At 43.0% G+C, this 15591-nt stretch overlaps 4 protein-coding genes across 4 annotated transcripts; 3 read left to right on the top strand and 1 right to left on the bottom strand.

Annotated features, from left to right (window-relative positions):
* The first annotated feature begins 153 nt into the window (after positions 1 to 153).
* LOC119177253 (MICOS complex subunit Mic10) lies at positions 154 to 2790 on the top strand. Its single transcript, XM_037428689.2, has 4 exons — positions 154 to 304; positions 620 to 667; positions 795 to 904; positions 2659 to 2790. Exons 1-4 carry the CDS (start codon positions 232 to 234, stop codon positions 2701 to 2703), a joined length of 276 nt encoding a protein of 91 aa, XP_037284586.1. The 5' UTR covers positions 154 to 231; the 3' UTR covers positions 2704 to 2790.
* Positions 2791 to 6528: 3738 nt separating this feature from the next.
* On the bottom strand, positions 6529 to 7425 carry LOC119177266 (U6 snRNA-associated Sm-like protein LSm5). The gene is made up of 5 exons (XM_037428713.2): positions 7253 to 7425; positions 7054 to 7149; positions 6919 to 6946; positions 6756 to 6828; positions 6529 to 6656 (listed from the first exon to the last, which is right to left on the bottom strand). The coding sequence occupies exons 1-5, from the start codon at positions 7293 to 7295 to the stop codon at positions 6624 to 6626; spliced, it is 273 nt and encodes a 90-aa protein (XP_037284610.1). The 5' UTR covers positions 7296 to 7425; the 3' UTR covers positions 6529 to 6623.
* Positions 7426 to 7467: 42 nt separating this feature from the next.
* On the top strand, positions 7468 to 8518 carry LOC119177258 (protein PBDC1). The gene has a single exon (XM_037428702.2). It carries the CDS (start codon positions 7828 to 7830, stop codon positions 8353 to 8355), a length of 528 nt encoding a protein of 175 aa, XP_037284599.2. The 5' UTR covers positions 7468 to 7827; the 3' UTR covers positions 8356 to 8518.
* On the top strand, positions 8358 to 14319 carry LOC119177276 (uncharacterized). The gene is made up of 2 exons (XM_037428724.2): positions 8358 to 9594; positions 10900 to 14319. Exons 1-2 carry the CDS (start codon positions 8358 to 8360, stop codon positions 11253 to 11255), a joined length of 1593 nt encoding a protein of 530 aa, XP_037284621.2. The 3' UTR covers positions 11256 to 14319.
* The last annotated feature ends 1272 nt before the right edge of the window (positions 14320 to 15591 follow it).

Here is a 15591-nt window from a genome sequence, read left to right as displayed (position 1 = left end):
ATAGTTGTAACATAAATTTTAAAATAAAGTGTTATACACTGTAGGTAATTTGTATCTTTAATCTTTGAGATATAAACTCAAGTCTGAAGGGCTATGCTTTTCTGTACTACAAAATTTATTTAAAATGAGCTTAAATACGTCAAGGCCAGCTTGTTTTCAAAAAACCGCTTTATTATCGGATTTCTCGGGCAACGCGATCGTCGTTGACATCACCCTCCTTCCCGCAGAAACATGGCGACAAGGTCGGAGGACGTTCTCGGTGAAAAGTGGGATAAATGTGTCGCCGACACGCTAATTAAAGTTGGTGAGTTGATTAATACTGCAGCGAAAGAGCAATAATTAACTGTAGCATTCATTTCTACGAGGCTTAACCAGCGCGCAGGTGATCGTGTTGTTTGCAAGCGCTTTTGCCTCCGGCAGTATCCTGAGCTGCAATACATCAGTGTTACTTGCCGAATGAAGTGTAGATTACGAGGAACTCGATTAAGAGGCCTGTTTCTTGGAGTTCTTATAAGTCAGAACGCTGTAATACCTTTACTTTGTTCTATTTGTCGTGTTTATGCGGTAATAGACAGCTGGCATTCATATAAGCCCATATAACCTTCACCCCTTTTGTCAGGTACCGGCTTCGGTGTTGGAGCTCTATTTTCCCTGCTGCTTTTCAAAAGTAAGTGGAAACTATATAGTTCGTTGCCCGATATCTGCTTAGAGCACTACGTAAGCTCGCAAAAGAGTGTCTACTACATGAGGATACGAATGGCGCGATGTTCACATCGTACTTTCGTTTTACGTAGGGCGTGCCTGGCCTGTCATATTCGGCATCGGTAGCGGATTCGGGATGGGCTACAACAACTGCGAACACACGTTGAACGAGCCTACATTGCTGCGCGCCTACACACTAAAGGTTCGTGTGGTTGAACTCGTCAGCCTTGATGGGACCACGTTTCAAACGTACCGCAGCCTGAACCGCTTGCCTCGCGGGATTCTGCTAGAAAAACATTGTTTTATTTTCTTTCATTAGCTGGAACAATATTTTTGTTTGTGTATGTGTGATGCCGCTGTTCGTATATATTAAACAATTACAGCGTAACAATCCCCGTAGCAGTACATTGTTTTCTTCTCTTTTATTAGCTAGAACAATATTTTTGTTTGTGTATGTGTGATGCCGCTGTTCGTATATATTAAACAATTGCAGCGTAACAATCCACGTAGCAGTACTTGCTGGCACTTTCCGTTTTCCATGTGTTACTGCGTACTAATTTAGATTGGGGGGGGGGGGATAATGTCACTATTCATTGACTGCGTAAAACACTTTTTAACTCCTTTTATTCGTGCCTGCTCATCTTTACCCAAGGAAAAGAGCGAAACACTCGTGACACCTGACTGGCTCGACTGAAGCTGTCACTACACACTCATTCACGCTCAGGCGTGCAGCAAGTAGTACTATGTTTTGTGGTCCTTTGCCTGCCACAAACTACCTGAATACCTGCAAGCTTAAACTACCCACAGAAAAGAAACATGGTTCTTAAGTTTTTCAGTAATGTCTAGTTCTGCCACCACATTCTAGAATGTCATACTCTACGATTTTCATGTAATCTACCATCTGAGGTAGATTACATGAAGGAATGAAGACTAAACTTCCATTTCTTTTATTTTTAATGCAGCTGTGCTCTGCCAGCATAGTTTGGTAGGCTTTGTTTTTTTTATATATCATTGCATTAGCATTTGTTTGATAGGTCTCCAGGAAAAGCTACAGCTTTGTAACATTACCAAAAGATGCCAATGCCTACAAGTAGTAGGTTTGTGCGCTGTTCAGCCATTGACACCAGCTACACACGACTCATGTCGTCTGGTGTTCACAAACTGCGGTCTAATGTTGCTTAGTGTTTTCATGTGCCATATGAGCGATGTAGTGACAATATTTTGCACTCTGACAGTTTCACACTATGGAGTTCCTGCTGCAATTTTTTTCTTCTTTGAGTATACGTTTGAAGCATCGCAAAACTATGCAGATACTCTTTTGTCGACAGCATGTGATCCAGGCCAAACTCAAATGAACATAGGTCACTTGAAGTCAACGAATCTGTAACAAGGGGCAACTTATGGCAAATAAGTTCTGTGGAAACTCCCTATACAGCCCAGTTTTACCATGATAAGATTTCTTCATTAGCAATACAGTTCACAACCTTTACAACAAAGCAACATCATAGGTCCTGGGCACTTCACTATAAAGGCACTTGAGTATGTTCTTGGTGTGCCATTAATTAAAATTTAAGCTGATTAATAAAAATGTGTAGCCTATAATAGAGGTAACATTGATGAAGTCTGATTTGTATACCTTCTCTGCTTCCTTAAATTTAAGGGATCAATGTACACTGGACTGTCTTTAATTATCATTTAAGGCGTGACCAGTGCTACGATGAGAATAAAATGGGCTCTCGAAGATAATGTTGTTCCCTGCACAGCTCATATTCACCTCATAAGAGGTGCTTGGTCACATTACGGCACCATGCACTATCTACAAAACAAATGTCTACAATATCCTTATAATTTTCGATAGTGTAATATTGCATGATAAAGCTTTTGATACTGGTTTTTGGTATATGGATCAATAGCCACTCCTCTCAGACACTCTTTTCATTTTTTTCCTCCTTCCAGGCGAAACAAAAAGATGCAACACCAGCAGCCACCGCGCCCAAGTGATCCTCTCCTGCCAGCTGTACTTATGTGTTTACACGGCTACAAGATTCTAGTTTTATGTTTCTTTATTAAACACTCTTCTGGCTAGTTGCTCTTTTGTTGTTTGACTCTTGCACAATTACTTGAATAATAAGACTCAATTGATATAAGCCTCTTATTTCTGAGGATTTGTTTTACTGCACCCTGCATCATTCCCTGTAAATTTTTTTTAAAGGGGACCTGCAACACTTTTTGAGCATGGTTGGAAAACGCTGCCGTTTGGTAGTAGAGGCTCCGATAACACGCGAGCCAAATATAGCGCAGCAGGGGGCTTGGAAATTGCAATAAATTATCAAAGTCGGCTAAAAATTGCTTTTTCTTCGCCCGACAAAGAAGCCGCTCAAAAATCTATCAGCCATTGGCCGATTTGAACATGGCGTGCTCGGTCGTTCCAAAGATCTCTGCGGGAGGCCGTCACTTGTTTGTGTTCGCACACGATCACGCTGAAAAAGCCACGCATTTGAAGAAAAAAAATAGTGCTCAAGGTCATGATGCGCGCATGACATATTTTCTTTGTCCCTTCCATCCCTTCCTACTTAGCTTCCAGCACTTTCATATGGACGAGAGAAGAGAGGATGCAATTGCAGCATGCGACAAATCTTGGTAACTCCGCTCGCACTGGAGGGATTCTTAAAATTTTTGCGGCGTTGAATTCGCAAGACAATAAGCTCTTCCAGTGAATTCATTCCATGATTACTTGAAAAAGTGTTTCAGGGCCCCTTTAACATGAGTCACTTGACCAGCACTTTTCAGATTGTGTTGCGTAGACTACCTGTGAAAATTTAGCGGGGTTTCAATGCAAACATATGCTAAATTTCAAAATATACATCATCTGGCAAATAATCATTAGCTCTCTACCAAGGCACCACATAGTCTCTTCATTGCTTTGAAATGCGTAATTCTATCCAAGAGTAAACTGGAATTGCTAGGTCGTTTCTGACCAGCAAGATTCTCACCACCAGGCCTGTCCTAAAAGTTAATAGCAATCCTGTCAAACTATTCATACTTCAAGCTTGAATTCTAGATATGATGAGAAAAACTCCATTGCTTATCTTTAAAGAACCACCAATTCGGCTATGATAACTTCAAATGGAAAAGTGTGGCACATTGATCAGTAGGCGATGAACATTTCTACAAAGTATGACATGCCTCTATGGCAGAACAGTTAATACTTAAATTCCGAGCCATGCGCTATCCCTTTCAACGAAAATTCTCTTGGAGAATGTCCAATGCTTGTCTATATCACAGGAGTACTGAACACCAATGACCACGAGCTATGAATACGGTTCATCTAATGTGGAGCGAGCAATGCCTCTACAGGAAGCACTGCAAATAAAGATTAGAAAATGCAGAAAAAAGGAGGTGGTGCTTGTCAAGTGAAGACTGCTCAATTCCTCTCTTCTAAATGTTGGGAAAATGTAAGGGTGCAAGCTAATAGGTGAATAGCGAAATCATGGCTCACACAAAGGATTGTGGGCTAGGGCGCTCGTCTGCGACGACTTCTTTTTCCAGATGCCTTGCCGCTCGACGGGCATTCGTGCCACTGCCGTCGCTTTCTGCGCATTCAACCTAGCACCCCCCGGATGACTTTTTTATTAAATTGCTGCAAAATGCATTGGAGTGCCGTGCGGCTTAGATAAATAACAAAAGCATTCGATACAAGATATTTATAATGGTACGAGCGGTCATTTCTATGTTCAAGCAGCACACACCTCTGGACACCTGCATATTGTTTTGCAGCAAAAAGTGTAATCGCGCATGTTTTCACACATACGAAGATTTTTATGCACATCATACTGTTTCAAAACATCTATTCATTTGTTCTCATGTTGCTCACTCATAGAATTATTTTACTTTTGTGTTGCAAAAGTATCTCAGGTTCGATATAGTGAATCGCAAAAGTAAACAGTATCTTACTTTAAAAAATGAAATGTGATCACAGTTCTGTGGCTTTTTTTATGCCTTTCAACCTGCCTTTATGTGTCGTTTCCTTGCAGACACGATAAATGTGTCTCAATGCATGCTTACATACACTTCTGAAACACAGCCTTCAAGTATATGAGTCTGAATTTAGCACTGCCTATCACCACTTCACGCTCACTAGTCTGACATAACAGAGCCGTCATACTATGCAAGTCATTGCTCCAAAAAAGACTTCAATACGTCCTCCGGTACCTTTATATGAGAGGTCGTTTTGTGCCATGGGCCTTCTACACGCAATCTGGTTCCATAAATTTCACAGAAAGGAAATGCAGAATGTGCCATGCAAATATATGATATTGGAGTGTTGATTGGGCATAGTATGGGTACTTAGGTTATCAACAAATGTTCTCATTTGGCAGCATTGTTCACATGTGTGAGTAATCTTGAGGTGGCCACCATTTTTGACTGAAAATACTAAATAGAGACAATTTCACAAAACATTACTGCGTGTTTCAAGGTATAAACACACTGGAAACCCGACTCTCACCATTTCTCGTGTTCACACATTTCCGCTTCTCTCTACGTTCTCTGAAATACGCAAGATACCATATAGTATCCATTCGCAAAAAGAAATAAAGAGCACTATCTCTGTGCAAACAGCAATAAACCTGTCGCAGAACTACATGTTTCCTCCAGAACTACACCGCATAGCAGGCACCCTGAAGCGGCGAAGGGATGGGCCTTGAACCGGAAGTACCGTAGCAGACGACGCACCATTTTGCTATCCACCTATTGCAGACACTGGCTTAGACAAATCGTGACACTGTTGCCTTTGGCAGTGAAGCTCGCCTTCAGGAGGCATGACAGGAAGGCTTAACGTGTAAATATGAAGAAGTTCTTTTGGTAAAACTCTTCTTCCTATATGTAATCAAAAACTTCAGTGGGATCTGATGAAAAAACTTTTCCAAGTTCGTTATTGTGATTGAAGGCGTTAAGGATGATAGTACTTGAAAAATATTTATATTTCCATATTCATGATTTCCTGTAAAAAGTTACCTTAACTTTTCGGAGCTGCCACAGTGATCTAATCGTTACAGTGCTTGATTGCTAACTCACTGGTTGTGCGATCGAATTGAAGCCGCGGCGGTGCATTTTCATTAAAGGCAAAATAGCTTGAGGCCCACATTACATTTAGGTCTACATCAAAATATCTCCAAAAGGTCAAAACTTCCAGAGCTTTCCACCATGACATCTCGCATAATTATATTGTGGTGTTGGGATGTGTAACCCCAACAATTATTACTATTATTAACTTCACTTTTATGAGGGCAGTGGGGAGCACGCTTTTAACACTGATGCATCTTCACATGCTGCTTTTATATTTTGTTAAGATTAAATTTAATTTTCCTCTTTTATGATGCCGTTCATAGTCTCATAGATTGTGGAAAAAACAGCAGTGTGCAAATCATATCTAAGACAACGAAAAAGTTTGAAAAGAGCATGATTAACCACTATAAAATGAAGCCAGCACATCTCGTAATGCAGCTCTTCAAAAGAACAGTCACTCAGAGACCTGGTATGAAAACTACAAAGTCGGTTTTATACTGCCACGTACACCAGTGATTAGTTGGCAAGATGCTTCAAATATGAGGACCACCTAACATAGCTTGTGTTGGTAAACATAAAAACACACTAATACGACTGCTTATGAGCTCTAAATTTTAGTGAAGCAGCTCAGGTCACATAGCTTTCTTTTTTGGCTAGCATAGTATGGCAACTGCACACCACAAGCGCTTATATAATGAATGCCTGATACACTGTTGCAGAGACTATCGTGCACTACCAAACAAGACAAAACCCGTTAGCTTAAGGGGATGACATTTTAATAACTTATGTACAATGCTGGAATGAGTGATGGATAAACTCCTTCACTCGAAGGGAAAGCACAAACACCATCTCGTTCATGAGTCTGGCATGTCACCTCCAGGAACCATCTAGGAGGAAACAGAACAAGACAAATATTGTAATAATCATAAAGTATTTCAGGATATTGATAACTGCAAACACTGTGAAGCTTCATCAGCACTACTCACCATCGTTATGTTGTTGCCGTTAAGAAGGATTTGGTCGAGTTTCGTAATCCTCCTACCTTCGGGCGTGCTCTCGCTATAACAAAATACATTCGAGACATCGTTACATCCGGCACACATCCACAATGAGTATCAAAAGCGCGGCATTAGATATAGACTCACTTACTATTCCGTAACATCCTCGAGCACCATATCTGTAGCAGGGTAGTGTCGTAAAGGGCAAATCTCGACAGACTGGCATGGAGTATTACACGAACAATAAACAACTACTTCGCGTGTTGCGTTTTCTCTCAAAGGATACTGACGAAGTCGTCAAAGCCGAGGAGCGTTCCCACAATTTCTTTGTCACTTTTCATGATTATGTGGATTTTGGAGCCAATGCACTTGTCAATCAGCTCTGCAAAAGTTTCACAGTAAACAAAGTTAGCAACTCAAAAAGTTTGTTACGCGCCCGCGAGAGTACCGCCGCTAAAGAACCATTTTCAAAGAACCAACTGTACCTAGGGGCAGCAGGCTTGAAGGGTTTACTGCAGACATCGCCATCTTCTCGATTTAACACAGCCGGAACTATTCAGGTCAATAAAATTGCTTACAAAGGCGAGATAATGGTCTTCGCGCGAAACGATTGCCGGTCGTTTTGACTTACAGCCGTCGATTCGGCTTCACTTGGCCAACTTGGCGCGAGTGACCGTAAAAAAAGCGAGGGTGATCATGATATTACTTAAAAACGTAACCTTTAATATTTGTTACCAAAATAATGCTAAAAAAACAACAAATGCTGGTGCGTTAAATTGAACAACGTGCCGCGTTCACAGTGTTCGCAAGCAGTTTTATAAATTTACTTGTACGCTTTAGTTTTTGTCTAGCCAGTCCAAGAAGCCAGCAAAGCCAGTCTTGATTTTTTTTTCTTTAGTTTGTTCGTGCGTCTGTGTGCTGCGCACGTGCTGTGAACATGTGGTTTGTTCACTGCCTGTGAAGCGTGGAAGCTCTTGCGAGCCGGCTCGGCGCTGAATCAACAGGCGGTTTTGTCCTGTGAGCTGTCGCACTGGTTCCACTTTGATCGGGAAACAGAACGATGGCGAAGATAGGCGACGGCGTGGATCCCGTAGCGGCTCTCGGAGCGGCTCAGTTGCTCACAAGACCTGCTTCCGAGTTCGGCAATGATCCCACCGTCGAGTCCTTGTGGGCAATCAAAGCAGTGGAGCACATGGAAGTATATTTCAACTTAATTAGCGCCGTCGACGCAAAGATCTTGAAGCTCACACCACACGACGAAGACATCTATAACACTTTCAGGGAACACTTCCCCAACTTGGATGTCAAGCGTCTTGTAGAGTCTGACATCAAAAGCGAAGAATCTAAGAAGGAGTGGAGGGAGTTCTGCATGAAGTTCGAGAACGTTGTAGAGGACTTCAACTTCGCCACCCTTCTTCGACTGGACTGTGAGCAGGACTATGCTGAGGAAAATACGACACTCGTTCCTAGGGTACAGTTCTACGCTGTAGAGATTGCGCGGAACAGAGAAGGGCTCAACGACGCCGTGAGAAAAAACTTCCCTCCGAAACCCGAGCCCTCAGAATCAGTTAGTGTAAGTAGCATTTAGCCATGGAACTTTCTCAAACACTTGCCTTGTTCCTAGAGGACTTCTGCGGTCAAGTGCACGTGGCGGACATTCCCCCAGTCGAAGCTATTGGCAGCCTTGCCAAGGGAAGGCGGAAGCCCTCGGCGGACTACAGGGTTTTCGTCGGAAAGCCGAGCCACGTAAACCTGCAGCCACACTTGGAGCGTCTCGTGCGCGAACTATTGACCGCCAGCTCGTCCTGGACTGTACCACTTAGCAGTTGCCAAATCATGTCACCCCGATATCTCGAGATTTCTCTGAACCGCGCCGCAGCTTACAGATCGTTGTTCAGTTTTATACTTGGCCAGCAAAGAGCAAGCGGTCAGCAGCTGGAACGGAGTGGCGGCGAAAGTGTGCTCATTTTTGTCCCACAGGCGGACGAATCGTTCACCGGCATACGAACTGAAATGCTAGTTGCGTATGCCTCAAGATGCTATGGCGACAGGGATGTGGGTGTTAAAATCTACACCAGCAAGCCATCGCATGTGCTGCAGCGCCATGCTTTTGGCGATGTAATCGCATGCGACCAAAGCTTTTCCTCTGGAACAAATGAAAATTATGTAGTGACTGATTACATGAAATTTTTCGAAGGGGGGAATACATTTGATTTAAAGAGCTATGTTGCTAGCGAGGGTATTGACGTATCAGGCTACGACATACATCTTGGCAAAGTGAGCATTGAAAGCCCTGCATTTGTGATTGCTCGCCAGTTGGCGCACATCCTCAAAAATTACAGCGACACCAATTCTATCACTGTTCTTGTAGTCATTCCAGCCTGTAAAAGTTTTGTTGTACAACAGGCTGGACTCTTGTGCACAACAATGCTTCCTCGGGATCAGCTTAACAAGCTTCAGCCAACGGTGCTTTACTTGATTCATGAGGGAACTTTTGAACTTCCTGATCGTTCCTTTGACAATTACTTAGAACAGAGGAGGACTTTTGTGACGGGAGCCTTTCAGCGTACTCGCGAAGACTTGTCTGCCTCTGCCGGAAGTGGCAGTTTTGAAGACGAGTCTGCAGGGAGGAGTGACAGCTTACAGGTGGCAATCGATGTGCTTGTGGAGACTGAAGTCACTCACGAGTTCCTCTCAAGCAAGCAGAATGTCAAGTTAAAACTGTGCGAGCGCTTGAGTCATGCAGAGAAGGGTCACTACTTCTCCCAGTACACCTTGGCTAGGATTGCTGCAATACTAGACAAGTATGAATTGTCTGTAAAAGCAGGTAATACTTCATTCTATACCTATGTGATATCCAACTTTTTTAGACCATGCTGCTGTGTTTAGGGTAGTCAATATATACATTGTTTGGGGGATGCTGTAGAGGTAAACTTTTTCACTGAAAAATACAAATCATTGCATGTTACTTGTAAATGCCAATGCAACATTCAAAGTGTGTTGACTATAATTGCATCTACAGTCGTATGGTTTATTGTAAGCCTTAGGTGATCACCTTCTATCAACCTGTTGGTAATGGGACAGGCTTTAATATTTTTCACTGGTATTCATAAGCCTACATAAGTAATTAACTTAATAGTAGCTTGTCAAAGTCAATTAGTAAAGATAACCTCAAAGCATAACTGTTAAACACCATCAGTTTAGTGGAAAAAGTTCAAAACACAGCAAAAATGTGTGGCACCCATACTCTCATTCCTCCATTTCACATTTCATTGCTCAGAAGAGTCACCGCTTGCTTGACTCCTGAATGCAAATGACACTGTTCAGAATGGTAAAACCAGTGCAGATTTGGGAATGTTCCTGCAATAAACCTTCACATCAGTGTCAGAAATGTGTGAGAGTGATGTGCATCTCGACTCACGTGACAATCTCTGGCACATTCACACTTCATTTAAGGAGGGAAAGGGAGTGAAAAGAATTGGTCAGTCCACTCTACGTCCTAAAAGTACAGTCTATGCACGAGAGTTCTCTCATCGAAAAGTGAATTGGCAGAGCAGCCAAGTTAGCATGTTTCTGCATGTTGTCCAGTTGTCATAAGGTGATCAAAACTTTGCACTTCATTGTTTTAGACTCAAACAGCTGTTTCGAAAGTCGTTTTCTTTGTCTGCTTTAAAAAAAAATAAAAGCTATACTTATGTCACACAAAGCTGCGTCCAAGAAACAAACACTCGAGCATGAATTTGTAAAGAAGTGCAGCGGAACATTCTTACCTTTTCTCATGTACAATGTTTTTGGCAGCCACTACCAGCATTGAAACTGTATCTACAGAGACTTAAGTATAGAATCCCCATTTCACACATCGTTCCCACAATATTTCTGCCTGCCACATTGCCAACTGTCGTTGTGCTGGATCTGCCGAGAAGCTGTGTTACTAGTTAAGTGCTTATACTGTGCTAGAGTCTGATTCTGGCATAGGCACAAAAAAAAGAATAGAACATCAGACTTTCACCTATAACTTCCCATAACTGTTGAGTAAATTCTTCTAAATAAAGCTATGTGGGGGGCATCCGTTTTGTCATTTAGCAGCACTTTCTTCCCAGTTCTAACTGCATTCTTCATTCTCGACTTCCAGGCACCTATCCGGCACTGTGCCGGCTGGAAGACATTGACTTTGGCCTGCTCTGCGAAGAGTCCGAGTGGCTGTTGTGGCACAGACTGTTGCTTTGCTGGCAGGTGCTTCAAGAGCCCATGCCCCAGACTCTACCAGGCAGTGTCAAAGTGGAAGTGAACGCACACACTCTCCTCAGAGCCCTGGAGGCACTCTGCACAGAGTTCAGTGCCTACTACAGCAAAGTCAGGGTTCTCGTTCATCCAGAGCCTCACCTGAATGCCATGGTGTTCGCACGAATTTGGCTCATCAAAGTTGTCCAGAGGACAGTGCTGTGTGTGCTCAACAGGTTCGGCTTGAACGGGTTGGACAGGATGTGAGTGTGATGCATCTTAGTGCAGCTGCCTTAGTATGTCGTGTGAACGTCCTTTTTTGTTTGGTTCTTTTTTTTCCGAAATACTTGAGCAGTGTGTGGTTTTTTTTACATTTGACTTCATTTTGTATGTGAAAATGTTCCTGTCTATTGGTGTGTTGACTGTAATTCAGTTTTTTTTTTTTTTTTTGTGGTGGGACAATACAGCTACGAACAGTTTAGTTTCATTCACTCAGTGTAAGAAAGGTTTTTCTTTATGACGAGTTAGGCGTATTGTATGAAATTTTGTTCATATTGGTACCAGATCACGGCTGTCCATAGGGCAGTGCTGTGTGTGCTGAACAGCTTTGGCGTGAAAGGGTTGGACAGAATGCAACCGTGATGCAATTCAGTACTGCTTGGGTGTGTTCGTGTACGTCATTTTTTTTTTCTCGAAATACTTGGGCAGAGTGTGGTGGTGTACTTTTCACTTTATTTTGTATGTGAATGTTCTGCTTCGTTGATGTTGATGTTAATGTTCCAGGATTCCTTTTTTTTTTTTTACTCTGAAAAGACTGCACAATACAGCTACAGATGATTTCAACGGGGCCTCTGCATGTATCAACATATCTTCCCTTAGCGGCGAGTTGAACATGTAGTATGGAAATATTTTACTTTCAAGGTAATGGTACTACGTCAAGGCTGTCCAGGAAATGGTGCTTTCTGTGCTGAACAGGTTCCGCTTAAGAGGGCTAGATGGAATGCGACCGTGATGCACTCTAGTGTGGCTGCCTTAGCATAATTTTCTTTCCCTGCAGTACATGGACAGAGTGTGGTGACATTATTTTTCAACTTCATTCCTTATGTGATTGTTTCTGCCTGCTGATGTGTTCATTGTTACGTACATTTCTTTTCTTATTAATCTTTCTCTCTTTCTTTCTCTTTTTAAAGGGTGGGACAGTTCAGCTGCAGATGATTTCATAATGAGTCACTTTGTGTATGAACATTTTCTTATTGGCTAGTTAGCCATGCTGTGTGAAATGTTGAACGTAATGGCACCTGATATTCAGAAATCAGGCTACTTTGTGTACAATATGTTTTAACGTGTTTGTTTGCATGGAAATCTTTACTTTTTGACACTGTTGATAGTAGCTGGATACAACTGGGCATCTCCAGATGGGCTGTTCCAAATTCCAATGAAACACATACAACTTCACAAAACCATAACTGCACTTTGTGCTGTTGCGAGTGTCTGCTGTAGAAAGTACGCCCATCTACGTGGGAGCATTCGCTGCACTGAATTTCTTGTGTGTTCGTATCGCTTTTCGTACCATTCGTATCGCTTTTCATAGCATTCGTGAAGTAGCATCAGCTTGCAAACATCTTTCTACACTACTTGATCATCTTTCGTCCATGTTTCCCAACAGTAGGAGCAAGCAACGGTCCCAGAAAGAATGTCTTGACAACTCAGCCTGTCAGCGCACAAGACTTGTTCAGGTTATTATGCAGACACAGTGTCAGGTACAGAAAACTAAACATGCATTGAACGAAATTAAAGAACTGTTTATTCTCCAGACGGCCTGTGCAAATTGCTTGGTTAGTTTTGTTTGCTCTTTACGTGCTGTGTATTGTTTATCAGTGCAGTTTTTTCAAGTCAACACAGTGTGTTGTTTTTAATAATCACATACTTGAAATATGTTTATTTTCAATGTTTACTCCCATTTTCATATTGTGCCTGAGAACGTAGACTGCAAGTTTTTGGCAGGTATGTTTTCATACAGGAGGTATATTAGTACGACAGAATTCTTCACATCGCCTAGCGATTTCAGATTGTTGAAAGAGCGTAGTGTCATAAGCATTGTGCATTTACCGTATTTACTCGATTCTACCGCGCCCTCGATTGTAACGCGCGCCCGGTTTCCACGACAAAAAAAAAAAACTAAGACATCGATTGCAACGCGCACTTATTTTTCTCGTTGGCCCGCTTGATCACACCACTCGGGAAAACGACTCCTTTTGAGAGCGTCTTTCGTTTAAATATGAGGTACGGGGAAAGCTTGTGCCTATCTGACGTGCAACGGAGCATTGCTGTCACTCTAGTTTTACCGTGGCCCAATGTCAGCACACGAACTTGCTTTGCCCCCTTCTCCTCGACGAATGTGGTGCCAGGCATGTCGAAGTAAAGAGGCGTCTGATCGGCATTCCAGATTTGCCCAAGCAGGTAGCCGTTGTTGTGCCGCAAGTTTAGGAGGAACCTCTGAAGACTCTGAAGCTTTTCTTCGTACTCCTCCGGCAACTTCCGGCATATGCCCGTTCGCCTTCGGAAGGAAAAGCCTTTCCTCTTCATAAAGTTAGTTAGCCAGCACCTGCTCGCTTTAAACTGGCTCTGCATTAGCCCTTTTTCTAAGGCTAACTGCATAGCCTGCACTTGGAGCAGTTCTGTCGTCACGGGCCGCTGTGCCGCTCACTGCTTAATCACATACTCGCCGAGCAGCTCTTCAATTTGTGGAAACCAACCCTGCTGTGGTCCACTGAAGCCTTTGCGTGAATCTTTGCTGTCGACAATATTCTGGTTTTGTTTCCGCCAGTCCCGCACGCACGTTTCGGGAACTCCGAACGACCGCGATGCGGCTCGATTTCTGTCCGTTTCGGCACACGCGATGACTTTTCTTTTAAAAGCAGCATTGTGGTACACTCGTCGAGTTTTTGGAGTCGGCCCTACCATGCCGTCGATGCTAATGTACTACAAGATGACGAACTCCTCAGCACACGTACGAAGTGCCGCACATGGGAAACACATAGGCAGAAATGGCCAACGCGCCATGACGACGCACGTAAGGGGCGGCCATTTCGGATTTGCCAATGGCAATAGATTGACCATATTCATTTTTTTTTCGTACTCGATTCTAACGCGCATGCGATTTATGAACTCTTGACCGGAAAAAAGGTGCGCGTTAGATTCAAGTAATTACGGTATATAAGTTGCAGTTTGCAGGAACATGCTTGCATGCATGTTTAAATTGTCATCCATGTTCTTTCCTGTGGCCTTGGAAAAAATTTACTTGTGCTCATTAAAAGGGTTGATAACCAAACCTTTTGTGGCATTGTGTAATGCATTATTGTAATGTCACTAAGCATCTGGCAGAAAAATAATGTTAAAAAAAAAACACTGCAAGCAAAGATGGCAACTGCGGTGCATATGTCCACACTATACATGCAAACTCTCTAACCACACAGGTGAAATTGTCAATTTGCAGGTGCAATAGAAGATCATGAATAAATAGGCAAACTAAATTACTTCTAGGCATAATGTCCCTAATCAACAGTTTGTCATAAGAAATACTGCAGTCTAATTCATTTGGGTTAGAAGGATAAATCTACACGCATTCCATGCTTCACAAACTTTTTACTATGCAGTAAAGCATTTAGAACCTGACGAACAATGACTTATAACCACAGGTTGTAGCTGAAATTCAATTTAAAGTCTTGATACCACTCGGACAAGCATACACTTCTAGGTATGACAAACTTCAGTCACAAGGCCTGCTCGATTCTCTGATTTGTACTGATTTGGCAGCATCATTCTTGCATCTGCATGTCACTCATTAAAAACAATGTCTCAAGCTAGGAAAGGTTCTTGGAAGCAAGCCAGTCGTATAGGCCCAGACATGCACTTTCAGTGCTGCAAGTTCAGTTGGTAGTTGGCGCTCGTGAGCGTCCCTCTTTGCTTTTCTTACTCACTCTGGAAAACGAAGAGGAGACCCGGACCCGAATGCTGGCTGCATCCAAGCTGGACGAAGACTTAGGAATCCATGTCGATTCTTCCTCGCTCGACGAGGACAGCGAAGAAGTCGATGCATCCTGGTTTTGCCGGGTGGCGACCTCGCCAAGGACAGGAATCTCGGCCACTTTCGGGGACAGCAGAGGTTCGTCCACGTGCGCTGTTGCTGGTAGCACATTGGCGGTGTCTGTCTGAGTCCGATAGGCAAGGCGGCTTGCAGACAATATCGGTTCCTCAAGACCACTTTCGTCTCGTATTTCCACTTGAACTTTGATGAAGCTCATGAGGTCTTTCACTAGTGACTGGGCTTCTTGAGATGTAGTGGCGTTCTCAGTTAGCATAGCTTCCTTTTGCCGTTTCCAATAGAGGATGATGAGGTCTGGAGGTAACGTCTTCAAGAGGACGCGCCGCAGCACAGTGCAATATTCGCCTGGAGACCCTCCGACACCTAGGGCGTTGATGTGGAAGGTGGCTTCATCATACAGATTTATTAGCTTGGTCACGTCGGAGGAACTTCAAACTGGTGCGAGTGACAGCAAACTGTCTAGATGGTCGTCGATTGGCATGTCGCGACAGCCGAAGT

The sequence above is a fragment of the Rhipicephalus microplus genome, chromosome 3, assembly GCF_043290135.1.
Source record: "Rhipicephalus microplus isolate Deutch F79 chromosome 3, USDA_Rmic, whole genome shotgun sequence".
Lineage (NCBI taxonomy): Eukaryota > Metazoa > Arthropoda > Arachnida > Ixodida > Ixodidae > Rhipicephalus > Rhipicephalus microplus.
The sequence above is the reverse complement of the archived record's forward strand: the minus strand, read 5'-3'. Positions and strand labels throughout refer to the sequence as shown.

Bases quoted from the DNA above. Each gene is read 5' to 3' on its own strand.
- LOC119177253 (XM_037428689.2), top strand. From the start codon at position 232: ATGGCGACAAGGTCGGAGGACGTTCTCGGTGAAAAGTGGGATAAATGT. The intron at 305-619 runs GTGAGTTGATTA...CCCTTTTGTCAG, and splicing joins CGACACGCTAATTAAAGTTG to GTACCGGCTTCGGTGTTGGA. The intron at 668-794 runs GTAAGTGGAAAC...CGTTTTACGTAG, and splicing joins TTCCCTGCTGCTTTTCAAAA to GGCGTGCCTGGCCTGTCATA.
- LOC119177276 (XM_037428724.2), top strand. From the start codon at position 8,358: ATGGAACTTTCTCAAACACTTGCCTTGTTCCTAGAGGACTTCTGCGGT. The intron at 9,595-10,899 runs GTAATACTTCAT...CTCGACTTCCAG, and splicing joins TGAATTGTCTGTAAAAGCAG to GCACCTATCCGGCACTGTGC.
- LOC119177266 (XM_037428713.2), bottom strand. From the start codon at position 7,295: ATGGCGATGTCTGCAGTAAACCCTTCAAGCCTGCTGCCCCTAG. The intron at 7,150-7,252 runs GTACAGTTGGTT...AAACTTTTGCAG, and splicing joins TTCAAGCCTGCTGCCCCTAG to AGCTGATTGACAAGTGCATT. The intron at 6,829-6,918 runs GTAAGTGAGTCT...ATTTTGTTATAG, and splicing joins CTCGAGGATGTTACGGAATA to CGAGAGCACGCCCGAAGGTA.
- LOC119177258 (XM_037428702.2), top strand. From the start codon at position 7,828: ATGGCGAAGATAGGCGACGGCGTGGATCCCGTAGCGGCTCTCGGAGCG.